Below are 26,769 nucleotides of genomic sequence, written 5' to 3'. Positions count from 1 at the left end.
AAGTTTTTGCTGTTGAAGTTGACCAGTAAGTGATGACTTAGGAAAGATTTGCTTTAGTTTAGCTTTATGTATGTGTTTTGTGTGATTTTATTAGTAGTTTTTTACCTCAAAGGTAAAGATGATTGTGTTGTAATGATTCAAACACTCTCGGAGTGGATTTGAATGACTGTAACCAAACATAAATAAAGTGTGTTGAGTGGAAAAAGATAAACTTTTTAAAATAACTGTGTGACTGCTATGGGAAAGATATGAGAATGTGTTCAGGGCTGTGCACTAAAGAAAAAATTGGGAGGAGATGAAGGTGAAAATCCATGTTGATTTAAATAGGCAGATCTGTGTACTATATGTAGATCTCACATGTTATCTCTGGTACATACTGGTTATAAAGCACAGATTGAAAAGGCCGTTTTAAAGAGTGGCTGCAACCTCGATGATAAGGAAAGAATGCTGAGACTACTGGTAATTAAAAGCACCTCTAAATACTGTAATGAGAAGAAAAAAACTATCCAGGAAAAAATTTAGGTACTAACACTGAAATGTTAAAGATTTTGAAACGTTATAATAGAACGGATGGATTCATGGCCAGATTACAGTGGAAAGATTATTTTATAAATCAGGGATTGGGAGAGAATTGCAGTGTCAATTGAAAAAGAGAGAGAGAGAGAGAGAGAGAGAGAGAGAGAGAGAGAGAGAGAGAGAGAGAGAGAGAGAGAGATTTTAGATGTTTAAGGAAAAGGGATGAGGAACAAGTATACAAAATAGTAGGGGATTTAAAGGTAGAAGAACAGACTTGCTGGAAGGCCACAGAAGCTACAGAAAAGTGGGTGCATTAGATAAAAGCTTAGAACTAATTTGAATTCAGGCAAACAGTATGTTGGACAGAGGAAAGTTGAGGAATCTCATCTTATCCCTTGAAGAGAAAACCTGATACAAAATTTGTATCATAATGATTCGGTAAGATTAGTCATAAATTGTTTTTAGTACGATATTAATTATTGTATTTTTTATGTGTATTCATTCTGTATGCAGTCATTTTTAATTCAATGTCTCTCTTTCATATAGCTCAGCAAGAAATATCAAGTCTAGAGGAAAAAGTTGCTGCATTACAAAGGGATTTATCTTCATACGAAACCCAACTAGAGCAGCTTCGGCGAGATGGTACCAGCAAAGCTGAAGCTGGCAGGGCTAGTGAAGGAGCATTACATTACAAAATTACACAGCTAAAAGAAGAATTACATAACAACAGGTGGAAAATGTGATATTTTGGTGTCAAGAAGGCATTAGAATGTTGCTTTTGCATGGATTTTTTTCGTATCGTAAGAACAGAACATCCTTCTTTCAATATAGTTTTTGAAATTTATTTATAATTCCTTTTTAATGAATTATATTTTCTACTTATTGTGAATCTGACAAAGGAGCACTTTTAATTTAGTAGCAATTTACATTTCCAGAATACGGTCAGAAATTTGTTTTGTAGTTTTATTATATATCCCATTTGTATTTAATAATTTTCATTTTGGTTTCAATAGTATCAGTAATGAAAGACAAATACTGTATGAGTTGATAAAAATAAGAGGTAAGATTGTCGCAATATATCCTCGAAATTAGGATTAAAATTAAGTTTATTTTATGAAAAGCATTTAAATTGTGACCGTTTATTGTTGCATCATCAAAGCTCTCGATGTATTAAATGTGGAGTGTATACCTTGGCCTCCATTATATGATACCAGTAGATTATAGATGGTATGGGGTAGTTTTTATTCTAATTATATTTGAAAGATATTGTATTTCATTAGCTTGTTAGCAATGTAAAATGCAATATAAAATTCCTAACACAGATCTCTTCATCAGCCAAAACTTTGAAAAGCACCTAAAGGATGAAAAAGACGCATATGAACGTAGAATACGAGAGCTCCAAACGCGTATAGATGAAGCTCGAAGGGACCACGAAGTAGAAATTACATCCTTGAAGACTGACTTAAGATTAGCTAGGGAAGATGCAAATCGTCTGCAACAAGACATAGAAGACGCTGAAGGAAAACTTAAGGAAGGTAAAGAATAAGGAATGTGGAATTGTATGTGTTTTGTGAATCTGACAACTGTTTAGATAAAGATGCACCATCAAAGTCTTAACTTCAGAATGTAGTCCTATTAATATTTTGCCATAAACTCATTGCTTATGACTAGACCATATCTGTGTTTCTGAAATACCCCAGCCACATTGTTCCTTTGTTTAGCAAATAAAAGAAGAGCCGATGTAACCCCAGTCAAGTTTAGAGAGATACTTGAATTTCTAGAAGTTTGTTTTTTCACCATCTTTATTTTCTGGTGATACTTTGCACGCCTCGCTGAATTCTATTGATCTTGCTGATTCATTTTCCATGACTTTTCTGGATTACATTGTTGTTGCTATTTCAATGAAGCTTCCTAGATGACTAAGGCTTTTGCCCTGCAGTGGACTATCAGTAGCTGATGCTGATGATAATGAATATATAAAATTTGGACCCAAACTTGATGAGATCTTAAACACAAACGTTCAACAAGAAAATTGTTCACTTTTGGACAAATGACAAATTAACATTCTCTCACCTTCAATTTGGGGAACTACTTGCAATGTTTGTAGTTTCTTCAAAATATACTGCAAGGACCACTGTTCTTAGATACAGTACTTATAGCCAACTAATAAGGGAAAGTGAAAAAAGATATTGTAACCCACTCTTAGTCTTAAAAATTTTTGCTCTGAGTCAAGGCAAAAGAGATGCAATCAACTTAGCTCCAAAAGCCAACCTTAGAAGATAGTAGTTGCAGATTATTTTGCATTTAGCTGTTAAATCTATAAGTTAAAGTTTCTCAAAGATTCAAAATGGAGCCTACTACTTATGTAATACCACCTACCAATCCTGGCAAGTAGCCCTGATTACTGTGGCCTATAATGACAGGCTTGATATGTCTGCTATAATACCTAAAAGTGATGTCTAATTCCCTATACTTGAGTACCAAATTAGACCTGATTATTGGCAGCCTTTACTGAGAGGATTGATTATATCCATTATAATGCCTGAAAGTAAATGTGTAATCCCAGATGCCTGAGTACCAAATTAAACATTGATCTATACCCTGTAAAGGCTGGGAAAGATTTTTTTTTTTCAAAGAGACACCTTAAATAGAAATTTTTCCAAAAAGGCCTTCTTAATTTTTTTTTTTACGAGTAACTATATGAACCTAGTTAGTTCTAGTTATTGATATATTGAAAAAGGAATAGACTATTGTTTGGATACAAAATAAAGGTAGACTGTCTTTTAGATTTATAGAGGACAATCCAGAGGTTTGTGAAAACCATTGGTTTGAGAATGTCATTGAAATTTTTCAGGTGATTAGATCTAAAGCAAATGTTTTTCGGTGAACCACCTTTGAAGTGCTTCATCCAAGTACATTGATTAGTGCAACAAACTTTCCGGGCACTTAACAGTAGATGGGCTAGTTTGGGGATCATTTCCATTGTGTACTGAACAGGACTATTAAGAAACATTGAGATTCACAGAAAGCCTGAACTTTATTACACACCTGGTAGATCATGGTAAAAGTAAGGAATGTGTAAAATTTTAGATTTTCCTATAGCTAAAATGGAAACTATCTTCTGTGCTAAAGGATTTAGAACAAGATTACAAAACATCTCTATCATTATTTTATCAAGATCATCTAGCGTTCCTCCAGGGTTATCCATCTGAGTAGTGACCGGCCCTAATTTTGTTATAATTTCACTAATTTGACAAAACTATTTGGTGAATGAAGTTGCAAAAATGACCCCTTCCAAACTTCTAGGTATACTTTCAAACGTAGTACCCAGCTGCTAGGAAGCAGAGACTTTGTGCGTAGCTAAAGTTTTCTTTTAAACTAAAAAAATTAATTTGATATTGCTACATACTTGCGAGAGAGCTATCTTGCGACCCACACACTAGAGACCATTTGCATCCCACAAGAACCACAGAGAGGAAGTGGTGACATCTCCCCCAAAAGCAATTTTATGTCCCACAATTTGTAGGCTTTTTATCAACTCCAGAGCCACAAACTGCCTTGAGTTTGGGCAACCCAGCAAGGAACTGCTTTATTAATTAGACTACCTCTTTATCTACATCATGACTAGAATAATGGAATGTTTTCCTAAATAAGCATCACATCCTCAATCTGGAACTTCTATGGTTTCGTATGTGGTTTAGCAATGACACACGTTTGAAGATACTTTTAAGGTCTGCTACTGGTTCGTGGACTTAATTTGTATTATCAAAGGATATCCAATATCTAAAATGACCTATCTGGGCCCAAGCTACGTTTGTTAACTGACAATTAAAAGTAATCAGTAAAGAGATTAACTATTATTTAAAGTTGAACTTTTCAAACTTTTCATATATCTCTTTTAGTACAAAATATGCCAAAAGGGTTAAAAGAGAATCATTATGCTCTTTGTTAAAATAACCTGTAAGGTCCATGTTGATGGTAATGATGCAGTAAATACAGTAACTTGTGACTCTGCACTGGGGATAACTTATAAAACTTGGCCAAAATTAACTATGTGCCTTGTAGCTTATTTGGCTTTATTAAATAGTTTATCTTAAAAGCTAATTTAAGGTTATCCTTTTAATAAAATATTTAAAAAATTTTACCACCTAATTTTCTGAATGACTACTTACAGTACTACATACCGAAACTAATATGTATGTAATAGAGAGACTCGTTCAACCAAGTGAGGTATTAAACCATATATTTACCTAATTGGAGAAAGAATGAAATGGGTACTAGTCTAACTTGTAAGAGATTGATGCACCCAGCTATTCAAACAAGATACAATCAAACCAATTTAGCATATCGTTATACTGTACAAAAGAAAACCATTAGTCCAAAGGAATCATATGAGTTGTCACTTGAATTACAAAACAATAATAGAGGCAAGGAGCAATTATTTTACGAGTGGCAGAATGAAATATTTGGATTGAAATTTCAGCACATAAGGGATAAACATGGGTCTCATTGTCATTAATTGGTAATGTTTCACTAATTTGCTAAGGGCATGTAGCTATTGAAAGGAAAAAATATGATTTTATTTTTAAATTTTGCTGTTGAATGCAATAAACCAAGCTACTGGAGAAGAAGCAATATGAACATATGGTAAGTTTAAAAATAATATTTTTATAAGGCATTATTCATTAAATGATAATGATGTGAGGTTGTTACTGTATACAAATTGCAGTGTTAGCTAAAATTACTGAATTTTAATGATAAAATCCATTATTCCTATAGTTATCTGATTTTCATAATGCTTCTCTATTGAGTTACAAGGAGTTACAAGGATTTTGGATGTCTCAAATTCTTTATAGTCCATCAGGAAGACTCCATTTGCTGTTGGATAGAGCGATTTAGTTTAAACCTTTAGAGAGTTTTTATGATCTTGTCTAACTTAATCTTGAACTTGTTTACCATGTTACTGTTTACTACATCCACTGAAAGATTGTTCCATGTATTTGTTATTTTGTATGTAAAAAAATACCACATTGAGTGGTGTTGTATCTTTTCAATTCCAGTTTTTATCAGTTACCTTTGTACTGATTTGTGCTAAGCATGGATAGATTGTTGGAATCTACATTTGTTATTCCTTTAAGAGTTTTTAATGCCTCTATTAACTGTCACCATAGTTGACGAGTTTGTAGATCAAATAAGTTAAAACATTCCATCCTCCATCTATATGCAAATTGTCTTAGTGTTGGAACTAGTTTGGTGACCCTAGCTTGTACTGATTCCAGTCTATCTATGTCCTTCTGAATACTAGGAGCCCAGGATTTGACTCCATATTCTAGATGGGGTCTTACTAGTGATGTGTACAGCTGTAGTACGGTATCTTTGTTTCTGTATTTTAATATTCTCTTTATGTAATCGGTTAGTTTTTGTGCTTTCATTTCAGCTTTTATGTTCTGTTTAGTGAACTTCAAATCTTTACTAATAATAGTGCCTAGATCTTCCTTCTGCTCCACATTATCTATTTCATTACCCAGCAGTGAGTAATTTGTTTGTGGGCTACTATAACCTATGTGCATGATTGCATTTCCCACAGTTGAAAGGCATTTGCCAGTTTCTGGACCAATCTCCTAACTTGATTAGATTTTCTTTTAAGGCTTCTATGTCTACTGATTTCGCATCATTTATGCTTAGTTTAGTATCATTAGCAAATTTGGCTATTCTACTAGTTAATCCTAAATCTATGTTGTTATTGTAAATCAGAAATGGTAATGGGCCAAGGACGGATCCTTGAGATATTTCGCTTGTAACAGCTGCCCACTTTGAGGCTTCTCCATAGATTACAACTGTTTTCTGTTTGTCAGCCAATCTTCTATCCATTCAGCTGGCTCGTTAATGATACCTAGTGCTCTAATTTTAACCATTAATTTGTTTGGGGGACTTTGTTAAAAGCCTTTTTAAAGTCTAGGTATATGATGTCTATGGCCCTGCTTTTGTCTTAAATGCTAAACATGCTATGGAAAAAGGCCAACAGATTCGTCTCACAGGATCTCTTTTGTCTAAAACCATGTTGGCTGTGTATCAGAACGTTGTTTTTTTCTTTATACAGTATGTTCTTTTATTGAATCGACTGTAATTGACTCAAAAATTTTACAAGGCCCTGAAGTTAGACATACAGGTCTGTAGTTACTATGTTCTTCATTTGGTACCTTCATGTAGATTAGGGGAACATTGCTTAGTTTCCACCCTTGTGGTGCCTTTCTTTCGTTCACTGTCATTTGGAACATATTGTAAAAATGTAGTGTTATCTCTTCTAGTTCTATAATCTCTCTTGGATGAATATCATCTGGACCTGGTACCCTAGACTTACTGAGTCCCTTTATTTACTTAATGACATCTTCCATTGTGAATGTGATTCTGTTTAATGGTTTTGGCCCTTCATATTTGATAGCTGGTTCGGGGAGGGGCGTTGATTCTTCCTTAGTGAATATTGTTGTGAAATATTGATTCATCAGTCTCTTAATGGGATAATATTGTATTTGACTGGTTTTCTACTGTTTACATATGGAAAATTCTTTTGGATTTTCTTTACTAGCTTAAGCCACTCTTTTTGTCTTTATTGATCTTGGCATTTCTAACTCATTTATCTACATTTCTGCTTGACTTTTTTGCTCCGAAATTTTACGAATTGAAGGCTGTGGACCCACTGATTTAGGTTTCTCTCTCTGCTTCTTGTTGCATTGGCTATTTCTTTGTTGAACCATTTGGGTTGTGGAGTTCCATATGGTAAAATTTTCTATGTGGTATATATTTAGCCCTTTTTTCTTTATATCTACAAAGGAGTCCCATTGCATATCTATTTTCCCTGTTTAGTTGTATTCTAAATTCTTGATGACTTTCTTTAGCTGTATCCAATTAACCTATCTGTAGTCCTTTCTTTTAGGTGAGGAATATTTTCCTGAAACTTAACTATTCTGTGGTCACTTTTGCCGATATTGTTGTCTACTGGGACACTGGATTCACAAGGCGTGGTTTATATTGATGTTTACCTCAATACTAAAAATTTCCTGTTTTCTTTCCTTTCGATAGGCATATGCCTCTACTGCAGTATTGGGACAATCTGGTGGTTAATGGCAATAACCTTGGGTTGGGTATGCTGCAGATGCTTGTCTTTTTATTCTCAAAGTTGAAACTAAATCCCTATCCTCTGGATAGCACTAGTCAGATCGGAAACAGCTGGGTATAGAAATGATAATTTTATTATCAAAGTTCCTTTCATATCTATGAAACGCCTGGGATGTAATTGATAATGACTCCCATATTCTGATAAAGGTGGGTCAGTGAAGGAAAGAGATGGGAAATGTAGGCCTAAAATAATAAAACCATCTAGCATATTATCCTCCTAGTCTAGTACACCATAAACCACCACCAGAAATCAAAGTTTATTATAAAACAAGCCTCCAGATTGTGTTTCGAAATACAATTTTGAATATGTTTGAAACTTTACTTAATAAGAAATCAATATGTTTTACTCTCCATTTTAGATCCCCTAACTCGGTAGGTGAAAGCCATGTTAGGGGACTGGTCAAATCTAGATTTGTACATAATTTTTCTTCCTTTTCCATCCTTTGAGCTTTAAGTGATTTCAGGGTTTCTGTAAACAGCAGTATGACTGGTGAGCCCGTTTTGGCTACTGAGGGAGTTGATTGACAGTTCTGTGGCATCTGTTGTCGTAATGTCCGTGGAGGTGTCCTTACAAATTCAATTTTTTCAGACAACTGGTTTCAAAATCCCCCAAACACATACTTGCTTTGTTTAACTGGATGGGATCTACTCACTGTTTTTCTAGGTCCCCTGGAATGTCTGTATAGATTTCCTGAAGACTGTCCATCAGTTTTTTGTATCAAATACTTTGGAATGATTATTTTGAATGGTGCAAATGAAGTAATGTATCAGTAATAATAGTTATTTTGGATAGGCTGTTTAGTTTTTTATTTCTTTTCATGAGAGGAAATTGTTTATTAAAGCTACAAAGGAACAGAGGTCCATGTTAATACCATACTCAAATATCTAGGCTTCGACGTATCCTCTTAAGATAATGTTAAGAATGCATTCAGAATTCTTTCCTATTGAAAAACCCATAGTTGTCAAAATGAATTATTATTATCTAATGTAATGTTACATTTTAAAAGGTTCTCTTATTAGCTTTAGGAAGATTTTTCTTTTAATGATCTCACAGCCAAAATTATTTTCATCTTAATGTTAGCAAATTTACTCGTTATCCTTATCATCAGCTTTGGAGATGGAAAATGATTTTATATCTTCCCCTACTTTCAGAGCTAATTATCATTGTTAATATTCTCACTTTCCCTTTTATTGGAGGAAAGATTATAATATGTCAGAGAACAGATTTTCTTGTCCTGTGAGAGCTGTAAAGATTTTTAGACGAGGCTGAAATATTGATATAAAAGTTCATAATTGGTTTGTGAATCTAGGATTTTCGGGAGGCCTCTTTCCTAAATGCTATGCCGTTTCTAAAATAGGTTTAGTGACAGACACTCAAAGGGAATTAGATTGAAGTCATATGAAACTCTTGAAATTCTTCAAATTCTTAAAGTAGTAGTGCAGCTGTAAAAATCTTTCTTTGTAAAGAATTTTTGGTAGCAGCTATTTCAAGTACTTGGTTAGTTTTCACAAGGCACTATATAGAAATAATCTTTTTATTAGACATTGATGGACATTGGGTACTGTGGTAACTGTGAGGGATATAGTATAAATAAGAATATATCTTAATTAATGTTCTTGAACTTAGTTTAAGTTATTCTGATATAGTTTTGAAAGCTTAATTGTTGGAATATACTTACATTGTGAGTATTGTTCAGTTTATAATTGGTTACAGTTCAAATACATGTCTCAGGTAATTGATGAATTTGAGTAATGTAGGTCCTTACTTTTCTATTTCTCTCCTTCACTATCCCACCTTAATCAGTGTTGGAGTTAGCAATATGAAGATTTGGGGAGTTTCATACAGATCAACAAAATTTTAACAATAGAATTTATTTCTTTACTCACCTGATGTTCATAGCAGGACTCCTCCTCCTCCCCACTCACTATTGATGTTAATAAGCTAATGATCTTGTTTTGACATCGATAATGAAAAGACAAAGGAACTTAGACATACCCACTCTTTGATAGAGTGAGTGGTATTTTGAAAGGAAGAAAAAAAAAATTGTAATTTTTGGATAGAAGTCAACATTGAAACAGTTACTGGAGAGTAATAGGAACACCAGGGGATTATAGAAATAATAAATTTTATTTATATTCCATTTTATTTTGCTAGTTCTTTACAATAAATTAATTTACTATTATTATTGTGTTATATTAAATGGAAACTCCATTGATGTTTTTAATTATTCCACCACTTGTATAAACTAACTTTTCTTTAGTGTTATCTGTAATTTTCCTAAAAGAATATTTTTATAAATTGGTATTCTTTTCTTTTTCACTAGCGGAAGATACGAGAATTGCCCTGAAGAAAGAACTCAATAGAGCTAATGAAGAAATGAGGACTTCAGAAGAAAGGCGGTCTAATGACTTACAGGCTTTGATAAGGAAAGTTGATGTGGAGAAAAAGGACTTACAAAAGAGGCTCGATGAGAAGGAATCCAAGCTGAGTGGTATGTATATATATCACAACATGCAATGTAACCACTCAAAACACATGATGGAAATATATGGAAAATACCCAGATTTTTTTTTATATACCTTTTACACATCTTTGATTGAAGGATTCGTAAACTACTGTTATATGAAAGCATTCTCTTAAACACATAAAAGATATATTTTCATTTTGTAAACTAGTATATCAGATAAAGTTACTGTACGTTATTATTATTTTAATCTGGTACTATGTTACTTAAGATGGTGGATGCAAACATACTTTTTTCTTATATCATCCACATTTTAGGATCTAGTGCTTTTAAAAAGCCTTTTCATCGAGGTGTGTGTTATTGGTGGTGGAAGTATTCTAATAATTGAATTTTTGGGGTGCTGTCATTTTCATCTTTGAAGGCTGATTTCATTGTCTACTTTTGAGCTAATCAGTATAATTTTAAATTGAAATTATATGCAATATTGATACATCTTATTTCACTCTATTTTCCAGTTTAATGTGCATAATCTATCATTTCTTACATCTTTTAATTTACACCTAGTCTCTTGTAAACGCTTAGAATAGTGAAGTATTTCTTCTTGTAGAGATGGGGAGGTTAATTAAACAAGTTTCAGAGTTTTAGGTTTGATCAGTTTGGAAATATTTTTATTTGTTTAATTTTGTGCAAAATTTTCCTTGTTTGTAATTTTCTTATCTTCCTATTCTAGCTTTAGAAGTTTCTGAAGCAAAGCATGCTGACTTGATAACACGTATGACAGCCCAACTGCGTGATTTGAATACTGTAAAGCAAGATGCTCGAAGAGAAATAAGTGAACTTAAAAAGAAGCAGCAGGTTAGTCAAGATATTTCATAGTTACAAAATACAGTATAAAATATATAATAAGATATGCACAAAAAGCAGACACATCTGATGTGAAGGAGTAATGTAAGATACTATTATCACAACTGTTTGAAGCGACCGACAGAAGTTTAATGATAAGATTTATTGTTTCTATACTCGCCTGATATTCATATTGCTATTATCTCTGAAAGCTTGGAATATTGACGTTACCTCTTAAAATTTAGAAATTTCCCTTTTTTTTTTTTTTTTTTTTTTTTACAATGTGCTAATATCTCTAGTAAGGTAATGAGATTTACAAGCATCTACAACTATAAAATGCTGTGCATACCATATTCCCTCTTCAGTATCAAAGTTGAGACACTTCCATATTCTCTTGATATTAATTATTAGTGAGAAAGAGGTTAGTCGTGTATATGAACATAAGGGGAGTATAGAAATAAGGAATTTTATTAATAGAATTCCGTTAATTTCTAAGAACTTTCCCTGATGTTCATATTGCTGATCCCTACATTATAGAGGTGGTGAGTAGCCAGTAAAGGACAGAGATAGGGCATTTAGTTTCCAGTAACCAATCAAATAGGGTCGGGTGCCTTTGGTGCCGCTTTTATGGCCCTGATATCTAAATTTAGATAGCACTGATACTTTTGGCAACTCATGTTTTGGCTCTAAAAATCAAATAAAAGCATGGAATAATTGGATTATATTAAACTAGAAGACTAAACTGGAATTTAATGTAAATCACAATAGAAAAGTTTTTTTTTTTTTTCGGCATAAAACATTCATGTAGAATAATAATAAAATCAAGATTGAAGCAAATATGCAATGTAATTCACAATTGTGCCTCTCATTACATTGGCATACTAATGCATATTCAAAATGTGATCATCAGGTCTTACATACTTCAGAATTTTTTTGATTAGGAGCATGGCCAGCAGCCAATTGTTTATGATGTACATCTTGGGTCTTTTGAAATTTTATCAATCCATCAAAAAATTCTCATATGGGGTGATGAACTCAAAATTCAGCATATAACTTTCTTTGGGCTCCTTCAGTTTGGATATTAGTGCGATCCTCTCAAGCTTTTATTCTGTTGTATTGATTCCACATCTCTGAAGGAAAAAGCAGAGGCCTTCTGCCATTTCCTCTTCTCATTTAATGTCCAATGTAATTGTCTTCAAACCATTAAGTAGTGATTGAAGTTCTAATGGGATCTCTTCTGACAGAGTATCGATGTAAGTATCCAAGTAATGACCATGCTCAAAGCATAAGTGTATAATCCTTTTACCTTTTAAAGCAAATTTTGAATTATTGTAATGTGAAACCTGGAGTTCAATTTCTTTAAGATGCTTATGCACATTATGAGCTAAATGGAAGAAACAACTATCTATCTTTACCCATTTGGAAAACAATCTTCCATCGCAGTAATAGCTGCTTCTTTGAAGTCACATACCTTTTCCTCATAATTACATTTACCAGTGTAAATAACGGAGGAAATCATTTAAAGGTACAATTTGCTTCAATGTGTCTGAATTTAACCGTTCCTTTCAGTCAGATAATTGAAACTTTGTTTAATTACAGCTACTTCCATGCCTGCTGCCATGTTCTTTATCACTTTATTGTTTAAAAACATTTTCAAAGCTGTATTAAAGGAGCCTTCTTGCTATTCTTGTAAAAAACAATTAAATATTCATTGTCAACAAATTTTGGTTTATATTTTTTACTCGAAATACTTTCTGCCATTTCTCTTGATGGCTTTGACTCAATCGTTTGAAGAATTTTAAGAAAAACAGAAAAGTGAAATTATAGGAATATGTTGTGATAAGTAGCTAAATAGGTGATTAGTACTAACTAGGCCATTCCAGTATTCTATAAATGGAAAATAGCTTTTTGATGATCTTTAACTAGCTAATAATGAATAACAAGGTGATTATTACTAAGTACATTGAAAATGACTTTCGAGTTGAAAAAAAGTAGTTTTGTCATGAAATTGTATAATACCGAAAAGATAGGTGCCAAAACAATTCAACACCTAAATGACGGCACCATAAAATTGTTGCCAAAGTGGCAGGGCCAAATAGAACCATTCCAAATTCAACAACATCCTAGACTTGCCTTTAGCCTAGGCTTTTGGGTACTTTAAATTCCAAAGGACATCTTAAAAATCACTTCATAACCCAGTTATTCATTGCATAACAAAATACAGTACTTGATTACTGTGCTACACATTTCTTTTACAAAAACCAACCAAATCAATTCAAAAAGGTTAATAAATCACAACCAAAAATTGCAATTCTACCAAATCAAGTATTCAAATTCATCATTCCCTCAAACAATAACTCGCTAGCCACTATAAGTCCTAATGCCCAGCAGTTGTGTTATATAAACCAGGACTCCTTAGAATACAGGAGTTGGACACCCTTGAGGGGTTGTTAAAACTTTTACCAAACAAAAGATTTTAACAAAATTTTAGGTATACGGTAGCTGTACTTCATATATCATGAAATTCTGAAATTCCACCCATTAAACCCCAAGATTATGAAGATCATTCTACAATCAGGTCGCATTTGGAATAAAACTTCTTGAATACAAACAGGGTGGAACTGTCCAGGAAGATCTGAATGCAAAGGATGGTCAGAATTATGAAAAATCTTATGCCACAAGCATAATTGGTTCATTATGCATGTTGCATAAGATTTTTCATAATTCTGACCATCCTTTGCATACAGATCTCCCTGGACAGTTCCATCCTCTTCGTAATACTAGGCAGGCAGTTAATTCTTATAGCCAAGCCTTCTCCATCATGAGGCTCAATACTACACAGTATTCTAGAAGTTTGTTCCAGCTGTGACCAAGTTGTGGAGTGGTCTTCCTGGTCGGGTGGTTGGGTCAGTGGAACTTCAAGAGTTCAAAGTTGCAGCAAATGTTTTTATGTTGAACAGGCTGACATTAAGTCTTTTTATAGTTTATATATGACATATCCGTTTTGACGTTTTTACTGTTTTTAGATTGATTTATTGTTAAATTTGTTCTCATCGTTTATTTATTTCCTTATTTCCTTTCCTCACTGGGCTATTTTTCCCTGATGGAGCCCTTGGGCTTATAGCATCTTGCTTTTCTAACTAGGGTTGTAGCTTGGCTAGTAATAATAGTAATAATAATACTGTCTAGTGTTGAGACTTATGATGGAGAAGACAGGACTGTTAGAATTAACTTTCTTTTAATTTTGTAGAAACCTTTCTTTGGAGAGTTTTAAAAGCAGCTCATTGGCGTACCAAATCAGTTTTTGCTAAATTTATATATTGTCATAAAGAATCTTCGTTTGTTATGAAGGTTGCAAGGCTCTAGGCCACAGAACTAAGGAGAGGGTTGCTTTTCCAAATATTCTCTAACAGTTTATGAATATCAATCATTTGAATAATGACACATCATTTCAGGATATTTATTAAGAGTACACTGAGAACTGCTTAGGAGACAGCCAAGTATTGGGTATCTGTTTCCGAACCAAAATTCTCTAGTCAGTATGGGGACAAATTTATTAAATAGGCCTCTTCCCAGATCTTTCACCACCTTTCCAAAGATAACAATCAAGCAGCCTGGAATAATTAATAGTAATACAACATAGTAATATCCTTAAGAGCTGCTTTGTGCTACATGGTTTAGGATTATGTTTATAGCTAAGTGATTATGATCAGTATGAAGGCTATTAATGATTATGGCAGGTTTAAGGGTTCAAGAAAAAATTCTAACAAATTTGGGGTGTTTTAATCATATATTGCCATAGAGAGCAATAACACTAGTCCAAGCATGTGTTGTTTGGTGTTTGTTCGTGAGAAGGCTAAACAGATTTTGATCGAAGCGAAAAATCTATTTTTGGGTGAGATGGCCATGTCGTCCGGATGGAAGTTCCTTAATGTAGCTTCCTAAGGGATATATGTACTACAGTGATATTCCCAGAGAATTTTACCTTAGGTATCCAGAATTCTAACTCCTGGCGCGAATATCCTTAAAATTTCTCCAAAGGATATCGCATAATATCAGCGGACGCATTCTTGACACGCCTCCATAGCAATCTGCACCCCAAACAGTGTTTTGGCCTCAAGGAGGATGTGGCAAAAGGGAGCCGTCCAAAGGCTCTCCCCGCTCTCGTAATACTATTGGGAATACAACAGCGCCATTCCCACAACGGCAGACATTCCTTGTAGCATTGAGCGTGGTGTTACAGATACAGTACCACGGGAGGGATACTGTGAAGATCTTTTCTTTTAGAAGAGATGGGTGGGTCCATCAGGACGACATGGCCATCTCACCCAAAAATAGATTTTTCGCTTCGCTCAAAATCCGTTTTTTGGGCTCAAGCCATGTCGTCATGATGGAAGCATACCAGAGCATTAGTGTATCTGTGGATTTTTAATCAGTGCCTTAACCTCATAGCAACCTTTTCTATGGTCATGGGGACCACATGAGACAAGCGACGTTACCGTTATTCGTCACCATCACTAATCATAACCAATGTTAGTGCTTCCTGCCTCCTACAGGGAAGAGTCATTCTAGACAGTAGAAAAGGGATCTTGAGGTTAACATACATAGTATGACCAAACATAAGTACACACTGAATATACAAATAGTCTCATAGCTGTATATTTGCTAAAATAACATCAGTGTCTCTTATATCTATTATTTGATGCATACAAATATATGAAGGATACTTACTTTGGCAAGTTGAAGAACTCTGGCATGTATACATACAATTGTCTGGCGTAGGTGGATGCACTACATTCTAATAGACATTTATTACTAATAAATGACTAAAAGATGTTCAGTTGAACGAATGTAGTATGACAATGGGATTATACATGTAACAAGTACAGAGACTATATTTCCTTCCTGAAGGAAGAAATGATGAGTGCCACTCTCAGACTGAAGAAAATTATAAAACAAATTCTCTTCGTAATTCCTGTACTAGTTACTTCTATCTGCATTGTGTACTTCGTACACCGGCACTAGTGCTATCTGTATAATTCCACACCAGGGATTTTGAACATACCCAGTGTTCTCATGGTAATACTTAATTAAAAGAAGTCACACCTAAGAAGGGTGACCTCTTCTCCCTTTAATTGACAGTCCCAGTCAATTAGCTGTTCATCGTAGAATTAGACGGCAGGTTAAATATTCTACCTGGCGTCACCACATATTGCTTCAAAACATGGATTTGTCTAGCATAGTGTATGTAGAACACTCTGGATGATTCTCATCCGTTACATGTGCGAGGACATGTGAGGTCCCAAACCAAAAACTGTTTACTACAGTAATTAGGGGGCAGGTTTTAATACACTACCTGCCGCCACTACGAAGTGTTTCAGTTCATGCACTTGTTTTGCATAGTGTTTGTAAAACACTGTGGATGATTTCCATCCAGTGTATGAACGAAGGCGCTCAAAGTCCATATACTGAAAGAAGTTCAGTGATGAAGCAATCTTTCTCGGATCATGACCTGCGGGAGTACTGTCCGGATCCGCTCTACGAATAAAGTAGGTGAGCTTCGCCCTTAGTTGTTTTATGGATAAATTTGATCCAGAAGTTTCTCCTTTAAAGAGCTGTCCTCCCCTGAAGTCTGAAGTTCTACGAAGATAGACCTTTAGACACTCTACAGGACATAGAGAGACATCTTCCTTCAGAGGGCAGATTCTCCAGGGACCCCACCTCTTAGTGGGTAGCTTGTTTTTAGCGGGAAAGGATGGATCAGGAAATAGATTCAGTTCTCCCACTTCCGTGAACTGAATGTGACCCTCATCTCTGGATAGGGCCACTATTTCACTAACTCTAGCCCCGGAGGCGATAGCGAACAGAAAAATAACCTTTTGGGTTAGATCCTTAAGAGAACAATCTTCATTGTTCACAGATGAGGCATAATGTAAGACCTTGTCCAAAGACCAAGAGATGGGCTTTGGTGGTACCGCGGGCTTAAGCCTAGCACATGCCTTTGGAATCTTGTTGAAGATTTCATTCGCCAGATCCACTTGAAAGGCATATAGGAGAGGCCTAGTCAAGGCTGACTTGCACGTATTTATCGTATTGGCCGCCAGACCTTGGCTATGAAGGTGGACAAATAAGGACAGACAGAAGTTTATTGAAATTTCTTTCGGTCCTTTTGCTTTGACAAACGCAACCCACTTTTTCTAGGACGACTCATATTGTCTTCTAGTTGACTTGGCCTTGTATTCTTCTAAGAATTCTATATTGCCTTTTGAGATTCCAAACCTTTTTCTAACCGCTAGAGCGAGAAAATCATGAGATGAAGGGTTTGGGTTCTCTGTGATAAAACGAAGGCAGTCAATATCTGAATCTTCGGAAATATACCTAGGGTCAGAGCTAGGACCAGCCTCATCTAGTCTATCAGCCCCACTAGAGGATCCTCGCATGGGGCTACATAACGAGGTAGTTTCTTGAAGACGCTCGTGATGAAGAGGTCGAATTGCAGTTCCGGGACTTGTTCCCATCTGGGAGGGAATATGTCTGCGCCCATGGACCGTTCCAACTCTATCGGTTTGTATCGAAATAGAGTATCCACCGTCACATCGTGGATCAGTTGTAAATGAACTGCTGGTAGGTGCCGTCCCTTTAAGAGAGGGATGGGTAACTTCACCAAGACTGAATGAGATGTTCGAATGTGATGTCTTATTATCGCTTCGGTGTTCCAGATCTATCGTAGGGAGCCTGATCTGTGTGGAGGGGGCTTCCCCACCCATGAAAGGACCAGCAGTGTCTTGGGACTTTCGTGCTCTAATTTCTGTTAGAGAAGCGATTAAAGAGGGACCTATCTCAGTCTGTTTTGATCTCTTCAAGCGTTTGATGCGTGTTTTCTCTAAGCTCTTAACGCATCTTTCCGGTGTGCCCTTAGCACCAGGTCTGTCACTATAGGGAACTGGGGAAAGTTTAGCGCTTTTTCCTGTTGGCGTTTTGGTATTCTGACTGAATACCTGAGTCTCTTGACAGACCTCACGAGCTCTTTTTATATTTCCAAAGGAGAGGAGAGTTGATGTGACTGAGGGCTTCGATGGTTTTTTAAACATCGAAACCCCTGAGCTGGAGAAAGTCGAGACTTCTAGAAGCCTATCTTGCATCCGTGATGTCCTAGGAATGGGGTCATCTCTTTAAATGCACATTGGCCGGACACTTCGGGTGCTGCCCACTCCAGCCTCTTGATCAGGTATATTAATACCTGAACTATTTCTAGGCTTGACTTTGACGTGACTAAGTTCGTCAATCCTTTGAAGATACTTAGGACTGTGAGTCCGACACGTTTCTTTCCTAGGATGAATGTTACTCTCTGTAACATGAATTCTAGATAGGAGGAAGGAGGGTGGTTGACTGGAAGGTTCCGAAGGACACCTTTCAGGTCTGACAAGACTACGAACACCCCTAATTGGAACAAGGTCCATATGTTCAGAAGGATTAACATTCAGAACTTGCTGTTTTTTATGAAATTGTTGAGTGGCGACAAGTTCAGAATGACCCATTGATATCTTGAGTCGTTCTCGTGAACACAAAACAGCCTTCCCTGGAACTCGATGAGCTATAGTTTTCTTACCACCTGTATGCTCTATAGCTTTCAGGTATACTTCTCCAAGAGGGGTTTGAACTGTAGGAGAAGGTAAGGAAATGATGGTAGGGACATTTCTGTTTCCCATCAATGGCTCATCTTGAATAGGCTTTGGACCGAAGGATCGAAGGTCCTACGATCCTGAGGGAAAGTTCCTCCTAGCCGAAGCGTCTTTATGCTTCGAGTAGTCAGTAGGCTTAGACTTTTGACCATCTGCCTGTAGCACCGTGGTCACTGGAATAGTGGGATGTTGTTGAGCCGCCCGGATATTTCTAGCATTTTCGATCTTCTTTTTAGGTTGGGGACCCACAACCACAGAAGATTTTCTCTTTGAAGGAATGCCCCATTTTTGGAGAAGACTTATGTTCTCCATGGTGGCGTTCTTAATTACTTCCTTAATGACCTCGTGTGGGAAGAGGTCTTTACCCCAGATGTTGGAAGATATTAGCTTTCTTGTTTCGTGTTTCACTGTTGCGTCAGCGAACACAAACTCCCTACATGCTCTCCTGGCCTTCATAAAGGCGTAGAGGTCCTTCACCAAGATAGCCATATGCATTTTGGCTATGACCATGAGCATGCCTGGGGTACTTTCGTAGGTTGAACACAACTCTATGTAGTTTTGTAGAGAAAGGGATGTCGCAAGTCTCTCCTTTGACTCATGTTCATTACACAAGAGCAACTCAGACAATTTAGGGAGACATACCTTGAATTGTCGACTTGTGATGTCCTTGTCTAATTTTCCTACTGAAAATGTCAAATGGACTTCCTTCCAATCCTTTTCCTGTCCGGGAAAAGCTGGTGACAAAGGCTTGCACTCATCGAGTGTGGGACATGGCTTACCCGCCTCTACAGCTTTGGCAACAGAAGTAAATGCCTTCCCCATGAAGGGGAATGAGAGTGAAGTAGGAGCAAGAAAGGAAGGGTGACTGTTATTCAGTGAGAATACCTTCGACTCTGAATAACCCGCCTTTCTCAGACTACCTGAAAGGAAACTCTGTGCCTTATCATGGTCGAGAATCAAGACCTCCTTTGGTTCCGCTCCTTTTCTTGACTTTGGTTCGTACTTCAGTCGAACCCAACAATTAGGGAAAGCATCAAAGCTTGGCCAAAATTGAATTTTGTCCAAAAGAACAGCATCTATTTTCTCTGAGATGTACAGATTGCCATTTGAAATCGGCATCTGTTCCGCAAACCTCCAGGGATTGGTTATGGAGCATGTTGGTAGGTCTTGATTCAAGGGTCATTTGACTGACCCCTGGGAAGCGACAAGAGAAGCTTTACGAGGCTCTATCTTGCGTTTTACTTCCTGCTTTTCGTTTTGTTTACGAAAGCTCTCTATTTGATTCTTCAGCTGCATACATAATTGTACCACATTATTCAATAGAGGGGTAGAAGACGAAGATGTCGACATCGATGGCTGAGCCCATAGGCGGAGGAAATTCCGACACAACATATTCCTCTTCTACCCTGGGGCACTTCTTGCCCTTAATCCCAAAGGTTTTCTGGCCGTCAGGGGATGTAGTTGGCTCCTGAGGCACTACTGTTTCCTCACTTGCTTCCGGAAATAGTAGCTTACGCATCCTATCATTAGGTAGGAAAGGTCCCGGAGAGATATTTTGAAAGCCTCTCACCCAGTTGCGTAATTTATATTGAGCTGTATCCCTAATCTCCGTAGACTTGGGATTTTCAAAACCTTTGGACAATAATGTACGACATATATTGCAAACCTGTGGGTTCCAATAATGTAGGGATCCGGAAATAATATTGCAGGGGGCATGAAACCTGTAAGTATTATGAACGTAAAAATACTTACTCTTGGCCTTGCAGAGGACTGCAGCACAAGGTATCTGGTGTTCCTCCTGTAAAGAAAGGAAAGCCAAATGAGTATACAATGGATTATCTCCTTGACAATCCACATGCAAATGTCCTTTACAATAGAGTAGCTTAGGATAGTAAGCTATAAAGGGATAGTAGGAGATACATACTTGTGTACCCCTGTGAGCAAATGCTGTTGTCTCCCCTCAGTATTAACTACATGGAGATTTCTCTATAGAGTAACTCCAAGTAAAAGGACTCTTACCCCTAGGGGTAGAGAAGTATCAAATCACTGTCCCAAAATAATGTTAATACTGTGGGGTCAGGATGACTGATTCTCGATCAGAATATTGAAGAAAACTTATTCATTCAATATATGAACGGTACCAGCAGAATGCTCGTACAAGGGTACCCAAGGTATGTCAGAAAATACTACTGTATCATGGTACTGTAGTTTTCTAATTGCAGTTAGTCTATATTGCAATTTACTGGCTACTGTACATCATGTATTGTAGTCTAGTCATTATGCTGCCTTCATAGTAGCATATGACAGTATGGTCCATCTAGCATGAAGCCAGCTGGACTAGGAAAATAAAAACATATATTTGTATATCCCACTCAGCCTATTTGCTGTAGTCTTCCTACTATATTGAAATATAGAGTTTCCTGATCAGGGAGACTCAAGGAAAAAGGCTGAACCCTTTAAGGGTTAGGAGTGTATTACTCCTGCCTTGAAGTGTTTAATATTGTAGGGTAATCCTAATACTGATTTCTAATCAGGATATTGAAGAAATCATATTCATTCAATATAGGATTGGGCTCAGCAAATGCCTGTGTTGGATATCCAAAATATATTGGAAATAACTACTAGTATAAACTATATAGCAGTTTTCTATCTGCAGTATATTCTATAATGCAGATATACTGGCTACCTGTATAAAATATACAGTAGTTCAGCCGGCATGTAGCCGGCATAGCTAGGTCTTGCCAGCATGCCCGGCATGCTAGCTAGAGAGAGAGAGATAGCATAGAAAAAAGGCTACTCCTTACTGTGAATGTATACAGTAATTAAGGATGTAAAAGTCTAATTTGACTGCCTTTTCCCAGAGAGAAGGTTCTAATAGAAGGGGAGAATGTACCATTCAGGCTTCCATGCAGCTACAGTACTATTGCCGTAAAGGTACCGCCGATACACTGCCGGCCGGCAAGTCCAGCAGTACCAGTACAGTCGGCGTGGTGCCAACTGAGTCAGCACTATCTGTGCCGGCCTGGCCGGCAGTACCCCGGCAACAGGACCTGTAGCAGCAGTCCCAGGGAGGACTGAAGAACCTTGGGAACAGAAGGGACTTCCCTCTCACGGCCATCATGGTCGCTGGCAGCCATCTTGGCTGCCGGCTGGGCCGGCAGTTGCCGACAGATGATTTGGTTGGCGGCAGTATGCTCTGCCGTCAGCCAAAGACATGACTCGAGAGGGAGTTTGGCTGGCTCCGGCAACCTACCAGCAAAGGAAGGTTGCAAGATGCCAGCCTAAAGAAAGACAATGGCTAAGCCATCAAAAGAGGACAGTGGGGTAGGGAACAGGGTCCTGTAACAAGTGTGAAAGGAACTGGCAAAAATTGTCAATCCTACCACCTGTAAAAGAAACTCTGTTTCGGTATTGGCAGAATCCCAGGGAACAGGAGAGACTCAGTTCTCCAACCCAGTGATTGCCGACACAGTTAAGGGGATGGCGGCACTGCCGCCTCCTCTTAACAAAGAAGAAGCAGAGTTCCAGTGCCACGTATCCTAGGCTAAAGAAAATTACTCTTCAGCCCAGAGTACTGTGGCATAGGACTAGTCTTTTAGTCGCAAGGAGACGATGGTATCCTACCATAACTTCAAGTGCGGCTAATGAGGGCTAACCTCCATTGCCGGCCACCTGGCCGGCAGGGGAATGATGGTATTCTACAACCCATTCGCCCTGCCGGCAGGTCGCCGACATAAGACTAAATACTCTGAGATTCTGACTAAATCCCAAAACCCGAGGGTATACCACAACCAACGGTTAAGGGAAGAGGCAGGACAAACCCTAAGTTAGCCATGTCTGAATAAAATTCAAGGCACGGCTATTAGGGTTGTAGCCTGAGGCTACACTCAGAGGGAAAGAGATTACCCTTAAGTCTCTGAAGAGACGTGTAATGTTTCATAACATTATAGGAGGTATCAGTCTCCACTGGATGAAAACAAAACACGAGGGTAACCGGGGAAAGTCGAACGTATAGTAAAACGTCTAGGTAAGGTTACCTAGGCTATACAAGATCTCGGTTACCTAAATCACCGAAACTCTAACTATACGATCGACAGAGAAAAGGGAAACAAAAATTATGCACATTATCAAAACTTTACAAGAGTAATTGCCTAAATAGCTAAATAATTAAAATAATTAAATAAAGCTATTAAAAACTGGAAGGCGTTCTGCTATCTAAATAACACATGCCTAACGAACGACGGCGCCATGGCGCCTCCAGTAACTGGCCTAGCTCTTAAACACAATAAAATACTCTAATTTCATTGTAAAACAGGAGCTAAAATATACTCATAGTAAAGACCCGATATTCAACTTTCCAGAGGCGGAAGATGATGGAGAAAGCATAATAATAATCCTGTAAAACGATAGAAAAGTTAGATCACCAGGAAATATCACCGAGCGAGATCGCTACAAAAAAAAGGAATATCCGCCGTTGTGGGAATGGCGCTGTTGTATTCCCAATAGTATTACGAGAGCGGGGAGAGCCTTTGGACAGCTCCCTTTTGCCACATCCTCCTCGAGGCCCAAACGCTGTTTGGGGTGCAGATTGCTATGGAGGCGTGTCGAGAATGCGTCCGCTGATATTATGCGATATCCTTTGGAGAAATTTTAAGGATATTTCACGCCAGGAGTTAGAATTCTGGATACCTAAAGGTAAAATTCTCTGGGAATATCACTGTAGTACATATATCCCTTAGGAAGCTACTTTAAGGAACTTCCATCACGACGACATGGCTTGAGCCCAAAAAAGCAATATCAACTCTAGTTCAACTAAAGGTATGGGGGCTAGAAAAGCTATCTAAGGTGTTCTTTAAGGATAGACTTTATGTGCTAGTAAATTTCAGTAGTAAAGGCAACTCGGCTACTTTTTGTTAGTTTTTTCCTCTGCTGATGTTTATAATAGTCATCAAATTCGACTATTTTACTGATTTTCTAAGCTAATCTGCTTAATAAGTTTTTTATTGTTATATAACATCAACAACTGTGAGATAATTTATAATTATAAAAAGGGGAAATTTAACCACCCCAGGGAGTCAAGCTCAACTTTTACAGAGCTGGTCACTGGGAGAAGTAAGAAAGGTAATATTACTGAATAGGTTGGTACTTGGGCCCCGATATGAATAGTTTGCATTTATCAATGTTTACTGGAAGTAGATTTAGAGAAGGCTCATAGTGTAGAAAAGAAATTTATTACACTTTTGAGTTTTTTGTCTGATGTACAATATATATATATATATATATATATATATATATATATATATATATATATATATATATATATATATATATATAACGGATTTTGAGCGAAGCGAAAAATCTATTTTTGGGTGAGATAGCCATGTCGTCCTGATGGAAGGTTCCTTCAGTAGCTTCCTAAGGGTATATATGACTACAGTAGATATTCCCGGAGAATTAAACTGAAGGTTTCACAGAATTCTAACTTCTGGCGCGAGTACCCATAAGGTTTCCCTTTAGGATATCGTATAATAACAGGGGACGTATGCTTGACATGCCACATAGCTATCTGCACCCCACATAGCGTTAACGCTTCGAGGGGGAACTGTGGCAAGTTATGGGAGGAGCCGTTACCAAGTTCTCCTCCTTCGTTACTGTTACGGTACTCTGTGACGTCATAACCGCCGCCACGTTTGGCCACCATCTTGGTCGACGTCACCGTTGCGTGCCTTCCTCATTCCTTCAGGCGTTTAGGCCAGCCTCCATGATACAATAAGACTGGGAGGGGCCTGTCAAGGCCTGAATAGAGAAAAGGGCTGGTCCATCAGGACGACATGGCTATCTCACCCAAATATAGATTTTTCGCTTCGCTCAGAATCCGATTTCTGGGCTCAAGCCATGTCGTCCTGATGGAAGTGTACCAGAGAATTAATGTTTTGTGGATTTTTCCCTTTTGTAGTCCCTTCGACTTCTAGACAATATTCCTTTGGTCTGATGACCATAGAGACCTGTGACATTTCCATTACATGTCACTACAGATAAGCATATACCATGTTACCGCTTCCTGCCCCCTGGCAGGGGAGTCCTATTTGGACGTAAGGAACATCTTGAAGTTACTTGATAGAGGAACTCACCTAGTCTCGGAGATACCTGCCGGTCCCAGGGTCAGATAGAAGAAGGTAAGTACAATTGTGTTTGAACAAATTACCTTGGTCTAGATGAGTTTGTATCAATAAGGAACAATATTATAACATTGTTCATACCATTATTTAAATAAGGAGGTAAATAAAATTCTATAACAGTGTTTTTATTTCCATTGTGAGGGCGAAATGAGACGCACATGTAAACAAATTCTATTTTATTTAGATAAATAAGAATTAGCATACAATAAGCAATAAATTGTAATGGAATGCAATTAGCAACATAGACTTAAGACATCAATAGAAATGGGTGTGGAATCTGAAAAGGAAAACTTGCCATTACACATATTAGTTCCAGAGAAACTATAAAGTCTTTCCTGAAAGTCTTATATACACTTCATGTTAAAAACATGTGGCACATGTGTTTCTGTCTATGTGACTTCACCTTTTGTATAAGAACAGTCCGTAGTGTCACAATGTGGCACTTAAAATCACTATGTTTCGCACTAGGGTCAACACAGGCACCCATAGAGTTAGAGTCCCGAATAACTCACTGTTCTACGCAGCACTAAGCAGCAGGCTTTAGTACACTACCTGCAGCTACCACATACCGTTTGAGCTCGTGCACCTGCTTCGCATAGTGTTTGAAAAACACTCTGGAGGACTTCCAGCCTGTGAAAGAGCAAAGACTTTCGAAGTCCATCGACTGGAAGAAATTCAGGGAAGAGGCGACTTTCATGAGATCGTGACCTGCGGGTGTACTGTCAGGATCCACTCTGCGAATAAAGTAGGTGATATTTGCCCTTAGTTGTTTGAGTGACAAGTCGGACCCTGAAGTTTCCCCTTTAAAGAGCTTTCCTCCGCCAAAGTCTGAAGTTCGTCGAAGATAGACCTGTAGCCTCTTCACTGGACATAGAGAGACATCTTCTTTCAGAGGGCAGATTCTCCAGGGGCCCCACCTTTTAGTGGGTAGCTCGTTCTTGGCGAGAAACATTGGGTCAGGAAAGAGGGTAAGCTCGCCTGTTTCAGCGAACTGTATCTGGCCCTCTTCTCTTGATAATGCCACAATTTCACTGACTTGGGCTCCCGAGGCTAGAGCAAATAGGAAAATCACTTTTTGAGTCAAATCTTTCAGAGGGCAAGACTCGTTGTCCAAACTTGAGGCAAAGGGGAGCACCTTGTCAAGAGACCAGGAGATGGGTCTCGGAGGGGGTGCGTGTCTGAGTCTAGCACATGCCTTTGGCAGCTTGTTAAAGATGTCATCAGACAGGTCTATCTGGAAAGCATATAGTAATGGTCTTGTCAAGGCCGATTTGCAGGTGGAAATCGTGTTGGCTGCCAAGCCCTGTCCATGAAGGTGAATGAAGAAGGACAGAAAAAAGTCTTTAGAGATTTCTGTAGGATTTTTAGCCTTGACAAAGGACACCCACTTCTTCCAGGATGACTCGTATTTCCATCTGGTAGATTTTTTTTTGTATTCCTCTAAGAAGTCCAAGCTTTTCTAAGAGATCCCAAACCTCTTCTTGACGGCTAGGGAGAGAAAATCATGAGATGAAGGTCTCGGGTTTTCCTTGATGAAGCGAAGACAGTCGACTTTTGAACTTGCTGGGAGAGAACTGGGTTCGGCGGGGTAATTATCTCAGGTTGTAACTCCAGGATTAATGGGAACCAATTGCTCCTGGGCCACTTGGGTGCCACTAGGGCTGCTGTTCCTTGGAAGGTTCTGAGCTTGGTGAGGACTTTCAGCAAAAGGTTGGCTGGAGGGAAGAGGTAAATCTTGGACCATCTGTTCCAATCCAGGGACATGTCGTCCACCGCTTCCGCTCGGGGGTCCTCGTAACGAGGAAGTTGCTTGTTGTCGCTCTTTGCGAAGAGGTCGATCTGCAGTTCCGGGACTTGTAGGGAGATGAAGGAGAAAGAGTCTGCGTCTAGGGACCATTCTGACTCTAT

The 26,769-nt window shown here is 37.8% G+C and overlaps 1 protein-coding gene across 2 annotated transcripts in view; it reads left to right on the top strand.

Moving 5' to 3' along the window:
* Positions 1 to 26,769, top strand: part of LOC137645715 (rootletin-like) — a 746,485-nt gene that overhangs the window by 550,548 nt on the left and 169,168 nt on the right. For both annotated transcript variants that reach the window (XM_068378593.1, XM_068378592.1), the window contains exons 21-24: positions 1,063 to 1,246; positions 1,852 to 2,051; positions 10,017 to 10,184; positions 10,888 to 11,012. In XM_068378593.1, the coding sequence (XP_068234694.1) occupies positions 1,063 to 1,246; positions 1,852 to 2,051; positions 10,017 to 10,184; positions 10,888 to 11,012 (677 nt within the window). The remainder of the gene's footprint in view (positions 1 to 1,062; positions 1,247 to 1,851; positions 2,052 to 10,016; positions 10,185 to 10,887; positions 11,013 to 26,769) is intronic.

The sequence above is a fragment of the Palaemon carinicauda genome, chromosome 8 (genome assembly GCF_036898095.1).
Source record: "Palaemon carinicauda isolate YSFRI2023 chromosome 8, ASM3689809v2, whole genome shotgun sequence".
In the NCBI taxonomy this organism is placed as follows: Eukaryota; Metazoa; Arthropoda; class Malacostraca; order Decapoda; family Palaemonidae; genus Palaemon; species Palaemon carinicauda.
This window is presented reverse-complemented; position numbering and strand designations above follow the sequence as displayed.